The sequence below is a fragment of the Echinops telfairi genome, unplaced genomic scaffold (genome assembly GCF_000313985.2).
Source record: "Echinops telfairi isolate 266 unplaced genomic scaffold, ASM31398v2 ScPeMD7_7457;HRSCAF=8495, whole genome shotgun sequence".
NCBI classification, from domain to species: Eukaryota; Metazoa; Chordata; class Mammalia; order Afrosoricida; family Tenrecidae; genus Echinops; species Echinops telfairi.
Window position 1 is genome coordinate 25,340,697 of NW_022111357.1, and position 8,062 is coordinate 25,348,758.

General features: G+C 57.9%; 1 protein-coding gene across 1 annotated transcript; it reads left to right on the plus strand.

The window, feature by feature from the left end:
- Positions 1-2,150: 2,150 nt before the first annotated feature.
- On the plus strand, positions 2,151-5,087 carry LOC101650543 (group IIE secretory phospholipase A2). Its single transcript, XM_004705136.2, has 4 exons — positions 2,151-2,190; positions 2,836-2,974; positions 3,118-3,224; positions 4,945-5,087. Exons 1-4 carry the CDS (start codon positions 2,151-2,153, stop codon positions 5,085-5,087), a joined length of 429 nt encoding a protein of 142 aa, XP_004705193.1.
- The last annotated feature ends 2,975 nt before the right edge of the window (positions 5,088-8,062 follow it).

Here is an 8,062-nt window from a genome sequence, read left to right on the forward strand (position 1 = left end):
TGACCCATGCTGCTGGGTGGCCCTGGGCAGCTGGATGCACCTCTCTGGCCCCACTGCCCCCTAGTCCTCTCTAAAGTCAGGTGGGCTGAGATGGAGAGAGCCCCAGGAAGAATTAAAGCCGGAAATGGGAGGGGTGGGAGGCAGGGCTCCCCAAATGCGTCAATGCTTACTGGACTTCTCCTGTCCAAAAGCATAATCCCCATCACTGGCAGCCTCCCTCTGTCCCAGAAGCACCCTGCCCTGGGACTCCGCCATCCCAGGCATTGGGTCTGGAGGCCTTCCAGGCTGTAGCCGGGCTGCATCTTGGCTTTGGCGGGGGACCAGGGACCCTTCTGAATTTACACAGATAAATCTCTGTCTATATGCATTGACTTGATCAGTACAAAAATGAATATCCACCCGGGCGATATGTTTGTCCCTTTCCTCTGGTTTTCAAGAGAGGGCGTTTGGCCCAGGGGGTGTGACGTGGGAGGGCAGTGGGGAAGCAGGAGGCTCGGTTGGAAGTCTCAGGAGTCCCTGAGCGGCACCACCTGTCTGGCGCTTGACTACTACCACGAAGGTGGGCAGTTCAAACCCACCTGGAGGCCCCGGGGAAGACGGGGCTCTGGCAGCTGCTTTGGAAATGGCATGACCTCAGAAACCCTGCGACACGTGGGTCACCATGGCACAGAGCCAGTTTCCCAACCACTGTGGGTTGGGGTTTTCTATTTTATTTGACAGTAGCATGGGCTCTAAGCACAGGGCCAATAGTGCCTGGTGGACAAGTCACAGCCCTTGTTAGCTCTCTGGACTGCCTGGGTCCAAATCCTAACGCTCCATGTACTGAGGTGCGTGCCTGTTTTCCCATCCGTTAAATGGGGTTTCTCAGACCAACTCATCAAGGAGCTGTCCGAGGGGTCGCTGAGATCCGTCTGGTGAAGGACCTGGCACGGTGCCCCACTCGGAGCGGGTATTCAGTGAGAGCTGGCCACTTATTTCACATGAGGCTCCAAGTCCCCCTGAAGGAGGTGCGGCCGCATTGTGGAGACAGGAAAACTAAGGTCAGAGTAAGGGGAGGCCTTGTAACAAGGGGTAGAACCCATACTCCCCAGCCTCAGTCAGGCAGCTCCCAGAACCTGAACGTGGCCGGAAGTGGGTGGTTGAGTGATCCCAGCCACAGACCAGGAACCAGGAGGCCAGGGAAGGGAGAATCACAGGCAGGTCAGGCAGGGCCATGGCCGATGGTGTCAGGGGAACTCAAGCCTTCAGTTCTGCCTGAGTGCAGTCAAATGTGGCAACTGTGAGCCCAGGACCAGGGGGGCGTTGGCCATGTCTGGCCACGTAGGGCCAGGCCTAGCATAGGACAAGAAGGGCTTGGGTCCTGGAGGCTCGCCTGCCTCTCACTGGCCTCCAGCTTCCTCATAAAATCGGCCTCCATGTGCTGGCTGGACAGGGGGACATCAGCCCCCGGACAATGTCCCAGGATGTGTGGAGTGCGTGTGGGTTCCCGCTGACTGGGAGAGAGCGCCCTGCAGCACCCAGAAGCCACATCTGGGAGTGTTTTCACGGCTTCCCAAATAAGCAGGGGCCAGCGGGGGAGGGAACAAGAAGGGCATCTCAGCCTCACTGTTCTTGGACCAATGGCCCTCCAGGGGCCCTGGCCCAGCTGGCTGTGTGGCCAAGCAGTTCAGCAAGTCTGTGCCACACCCACTTTGGAGAATGTTCTAATCGGGAATGGGTGAGGAAGGGAGAAAGAGGGCATTCAGCATTTCTATACAATGTCTCTGGGCCTCAGCTGCCCCATCAGTAAAATGGGCCTGCGAAAGACAATAGGAAGAATGCGGCACTGGACTCGCAGAATAGAGGGAAAGAAGGAAGTGTGCGGGCAGGGTGGTGGACAGAGCCATAGATGTGCCACCCTCCCATGAAATAAAACCTCCCTGGAAGTAGAAGCCGAGGGCCCGGGCTGCCTCCTCCCCCATCGGCTAGACTCGCCGCCGAAGCCCTGGAAGGATCATTGCATCACTGGCCATCAGAGGGTTAATGATGGGGAGTGGACAGCACTGGGTATTTAACCAATTGGGGAGGTGCCCTGAGATCAGAGGTACCACTGCTACCTGGCTGCTTGCTGCGCCCAGCTCCTGGCCCCCTTGCTCACGCCCCTCCCTGGGATGAGGCCACCCCCTCTTCTCACCTGCCTTTGCCTCCAGGGTAAGTGACCCCTCTGACCTTCCCCCTCCCTGGATGCCACTGAGCCTACCCAGCAGGACTTAGTGGGGGAGTGGGGCAGGGCAGGAACTCAGAGCTTCAGGCCACCTCCTCCTGCCCCTGGGGTCATCCTGAGGTCCTTTGCCTGAGCCGGTGCTGATCAGTGGAGGAGAAGAGGGAAGCCTGGGAGGAGTGGGGGTCACGGGCAAAGGGGGGCCAGCTGCCACAGGCAGCTCTGGGCCATGTTCATTCCATCCCCTGCCCCCCCTTGGTGTCCATTTTCATCCTACATGTTCCCTATCGGGAGGGGAGGGGCCCAGGAGGCCAAGGTGGTTAGAAAACTAGCGTGGGACATGTGATGGAGTCTGGGGGGACAAGGGGACCCCGAGGGACCAGCAGGAATGGGTGGCAAGGAGCTGTTGTGGGAGACAGTGTGCCGGCCTAGTGGGTGAGGACCGAGATTGGGGTGCAATGGGGAGCATCTGTGTATCACTGTTGGGAACTGAGCTGAGCTTAGTATCTGGAGAGATGTGGGCACCAGATTTGAGGGGACACCAGAGGAATTTGGATGCCGCCGGGGAAGGGTGGCCTGGGTGGACCCCGGGTGGACCCCGGATGGCCCTCGGCTCGTGGCCCCACTCCCCACAGTGGCCCTGGCCAGCGGGAACCTGCTGCAGTTCGGGGTAATGATCGAGAGGATGACGGGGAAGCCAGCCCTGCATTACAATGACTATGGCTGCTACTGCGGCATCGGGGGCTCCAACTGGCCCGTGGACCAGACCGACTGGTGAGAGCGCTGGGGACAGCTGGGAAGTGGAGGCTGGAAGCTCCCTGGGGGCTCTGGTTCCCTGGGCAGCCCCTGGCCGTGCCCCCATGGCTCCTGGCTCCTCAAGTTGACCGTGACACCCCCCTCGCACCGCCCCCTGCCAGGTGCTGCCACGCCCATGACTGCTGCTATGGGCGCCTGGAGAAGCTGGGCTGTGAGCCCAAACTGGAGAAGTATCTGTTCGCCCCCAGCAAGCACAACATTGTCTGTGGTACGTCCAAGTCCAGAGCCACCTTTGCCCTACAAGTGCCTGCCTGGGACAGCTAGGGGACAGCTCAGACAGGAAGGACCTTCTGATGGTGACCTCCTCAGAGCCTGTCCTCTGGCTGAGGGTGAGTGCAGGAGGCCAGTGCACCTGCCTCAGCCCAGAAAGCCCCCACGTGCCCCTCCCACCCGGCTCAAGCCTCTTCGAGGAGGAGCAGAGGGGCTGAGCTCACAGACTCCTCCCCAGGGCAGGGCCTGGAGGATCCCGTCCAGCCCGGAGTTGCTGTGGGCCAGCAGACCCGGTTCCCCGGGCTGGCCTCCCAGGGCTGGGCCAGTTTGCGCCAGTCTGCAGTGACCCTGCCGGGGCAGTGCAGCTCCACAGAGGACAGGGAGGGTCAGAGATCCATCGGGAGCCGCCCACAGGGAGGGCAGGGCCAGGAGCGTGGCCTGCGGTGCGGTGCGGTGAGCCTTCGCAGGAGGACAGGGAGGCTCAGAGAAGCCACAGCACAGGTGGCCAACATGTGTGCTGGGGGCAGGGCAGACGTGGCTGCAGAGGGCAGAGCGGGGACAGGAGCCACCAGGGACAGCTTTGGTTCCTGCTCCTGGAGCCTCCAGTCTGAGGGACAGCTCTGTGAGGGCGTGAGCACCCCATCACCGGGGCTCAGGCAATGCCAAAGATGACTCCTGTATGTGAGGGGGTGCGGAGGGGGCGCAGGAGTCTCCCTAGTGCAGCGGTTCTCAACCTGTGGGTCACGACCCCTTTGGGGGTCAAACAACCTTTTCACAGGGGTCGCCAGATTCATAACAGTCACAAATTCCAATTATGAAGTGGCAACGAAAACAATATTAAAGGGTCATAGCATTAGGAAGGTTGAGAACCACTGCCCCAGGGCTTCGCCTTCTACCCATGTGTGACACTTGGGACAAGGCACGCGCCATACCCCTTCCTAGTCTCAGTCCTGGTGAGCACCCCCCAAAGAGGTTGAAGCCCCTTGGAGTCCCTGCTGGAAGAGCAGGTGTCGGCAGAGCCTGGGTGGAAAGGGGAGGCTGGCCTTTGAGGAGGGAAGGGGAGACCTGGAAGTTTCTGAGCTGCGCCCTGCACTGGGGGGACAAATGGAGCCCAAGACATTGTGGGCGGGCAGAGGCAGCTGAAGCAGAAGAGGAGGCCTGGGTTCCCAGGGCCTGGAGCGCTAATGCCACATCAGGGTGGCAGTCTGGTTCTCAGTCCAGCCTAGGGGCTCTATGTTACACGCCTGGGCAGTGGGCTCTGTCCATGCCGAGGACAGAGGGCCCCAGAGGCCACACGCTTTGGTCTCCATGGCCTCCAGTCTGGGCACAGGCTGCTCTGGGGCACACACTGACCAACCATCTCGTTGTCTAGCTGTCCCTCTGCCAAAGCTCCACCACCAGCTGTGCGTTCCTGGGGCGGGGGGTGGGGGGGCAGTGCCCCAAAGCCCCATGTGCTGGGGCAGTGAGTCAGTGATCCAGACTGTTCCCCCAGGGCAGCAAAGCACAAGGGACTCAGAGGACAGGAGGGGCAACTAGGACTAACTTCCCACCTCCTCAGTGTACGCCCCCGCAGGCCCGTGTTCTGCCCTGAAACATCCCCCGGAGGGTGGGCTTCTATCACAAGGGGGTCAGAACCAGGAGCTGCCCTCGGCTGTCACATGTGTGTGAAGCCAAGACCTCCTGGATTCTCCTGGTCCCTAACTCTGTGTCCCATCCAGCCGGCAGGACCACCTGCCAGCGGCTGACCTGCATGTGTGACAGGAAGGCTGCACTCTGCTTTCGCCACAATCTGGGCACCTACGACCGCAAATACGCCCATTACCCCAACAAGCTGTGTACTGGACCCACCCCGCCCTGCTAAGCCTGCACTGGGCCCACCCCACCCACCCACCCACATGCCCCAGGTGCCCTTAGGAATGCTGGATGGAGCCCCGGCCACAGCAGCTCCAAAGGCAAAGTGCAATCTTGCTTCCCCCCCTCTGGACAAATCCTTTCCTGGAGATACATCCCTACCTGGAGGCCCCCAGACTGTGGCTGGCCTGACACCGCCAGTCTCCTGGCCACCTCCTCCCCTCAGCAGCAGCCTCGGGACCCCACAGCATGCAGAAGGTTCCACGAGCCCCCTCTGAGAGCTCCACGGGGCCTTCTGAATGTGTGAATAAAGCACCTCTTAATGCTAACAGCCTTCAACGCTCCACTTCTGTTATTCTGGGACTTGGTCTACAGCTCCATTCGCTCTCGTTCCTTTTTGAACATCTGCTCCGTACCACCACCACCAAGAGCCCTTCCTGTGCCACGCCAACCTGCTGGTAGCTGGTCTGTGTGATTCTAACATTCTCCAGTCTTATCCACGGCGGACAACAGCAATCTCCGGCAACATTTTTGGCTACATGGCGTTAACAGGCCAACCTCCTCATGGTGCTCCCCCGTGTCGTCGGGCCTGAAGTCTCCACCGTAAGCAATTCAAAGGCTGGTCAGGAGGGAAAAGGAGCTCTAGGATCAACTCTTCTGGGACCGACGAACAGAGGAGGTGGCATGCTGACCACTTGGCTACACTGCATTGCTTCCTCCGTTGCTCTCTGCCGTGGACACTCTGGGATGGCCGTGGTAGCCTGGCTGATGTGCCACCTTCTCAGACAAAGCACCATTCCTGGGGCAGGTGTGCTGTGTGAAGCTCCGGCGGGGGGTGAGGCTCCCAGAAAGGGAGGGAAGGATCAGTCCCAATTTAAACAGCATCTTCCCCCTCCAACCACCTGGCTCTGATGCAGTCTACTCTGGAAGCCACAGCCTGCAGCAGATCTGACTCGTAAGGCTCGATGAAGCCCAGCCCCCCACACCACTGGGGAAAGGTCCGCTGCCTTCAGCTTTCCTGGGGGGAAGGCAGGAAGGAGCAGGTGAAATAAAAGGGTGAGTAGCCCTCAACTTTAAAAGGTGGAGTTCTGTGCTGGCAAAAGAAGAAATAAAGGAGGGAGAGCAGAAAAGAGGTCAGGTGTGTGCACTCAACTGGCTCAAATCCTTGTTAAATAATCACCAGGCCTGACCTCTGAATCCCTGTCTGACTTAAAAGTAAAAATGGGTGGTGGTTGGAGAGCCTTTGGTTTGATGGGAAAAGTGGTCCGGGATCGCCCTCTGGTGTCCGTTTTATTCAGGCTTCTAGGAGACCAGTTGCCTGGAGCGAGCCAACAGAGCAGACTGGGTCTCCGTTCTTATTTTTAAGAAGTACTCAGACATCACTGGGCCGTTCTGAGACACCTCTAGATGGACTCGACTCCTCAGCCTTTCCGTTCTCAGCTGAATGCTCTGGCCATCTGCACCGTCTGAGCACCCAAAGATGGCTTAACCCTGGACTGTCCCTCACCAGGTAGGAAGATGGTTCTGGGCCAGTGAAGCTGGACCCTCCTCATTCCCAGTAAGAAAGATGCTAGCGCATTGCCCAAAAAGACCTTACAACTATCCTGAAATGCTGGTTCCGCAGGAAACAGGGAGGGAATGCTCTGGGCATGATAAACTTCAGGTACCAATGGGGCGTATGACCAGTGGTGGTGGTGACGTTTTATCACCATGTGACAATGTGAAAATAGAACCCAAGAACAAGACCATAGCCCGCCCGTTATGAGTCACCCCTCTCGGTCTCCCAAGCACACGAGGCCTTGCCCTTTGCCCTCTTTGTGCTCAATACGTTAGAGTGAATAAATAGGTCTGCCTAAATTCTGTGTGTGTGTGTGTGTGTGTGTGCTTGTGCACACAGGTGTATGTATGTATAGTACAAACCCGTGATCTCCAGCTGCAGAGTTACAAAGGGGATTGAAAACAAACAAAACAAGCAGAGACGACCCTGAACGTGAAGTCAGAGGGTCCAGCTATAGCCCTTGGCCCTGTGCCTCCACAGCAGCAGGCCTGTTCTCAGGCCTCGTGCTCACAGTGAGATCAGGGAGAGCGGCTGCCGCAGCAACGAGGACCTGGTTAAACAGGCAGTCTCAAAGCCCAGCCCAGAGGCGCTGCACCGAGGAAGAACGCCCGGTGACTTGTGTGCCTGGCACACTCCGAGCGGCTCTCCTCCGTGGCCACGGCCTCGGCGTCTACGTCAGTAAGACAGAAAGAATGCTGTGGTTTGGTCTTCCCGAGGCTTAATTGGGTTAGCACATGTGGACGCCCACGGAGGACCACCTAGCCCATAATAAACACCCATGTCTGATGGATGAATAGAACTAAGAAGCCTTTGCCATCAGCGCCAGCTCCTGGGAGCCTGTGTGTCAAAGCGGGATTTCTTTTCTTTCAAAACTTTTTGTGAATTAAATAACAGAGCAGATCATGGTTCCACAACTATTCAACCACTCATGCACATTCTGACCCAAAGCACCCATGCGGTCCCCACCACGTACCCTCAATTATCCCGCCTTCTTCCCACATCTCGTTTTGGTTCCTCCTCCTTTCCTAACCCACTTGAGCTCTGTCCTTGGGAAAATGCTGCCCTTTGGATCCTAAACGGTTCATTAATCTAATGTACATATGAGTTCAGTTCCATCCCTGAAGGGGAAAGGGCCTTGGGGGTAACAACAGTCTCTAGCAGACCAATACTCCTGGTCTCTTTTATGATTTTGAGCTTTGCTCCACATTGCTCTCCCACTCTACCCACGGCCTTCTAATGCAATCCTTTCCGGAGCAGTTGGTAGCTGTAGTCAGGCACCACCAAGTTCTCCTGGTCTCCGGGTCATAGAGGCTGTTGTTTGTGTATTGGCCCGTTAGTCCACTGGACTAAGTTTCCATGAATTTTCAATGTTCTTCACTCTTCTTCCCTGCAGACTGGGAGAGACCAATATTTGCACCTGAGAGCTC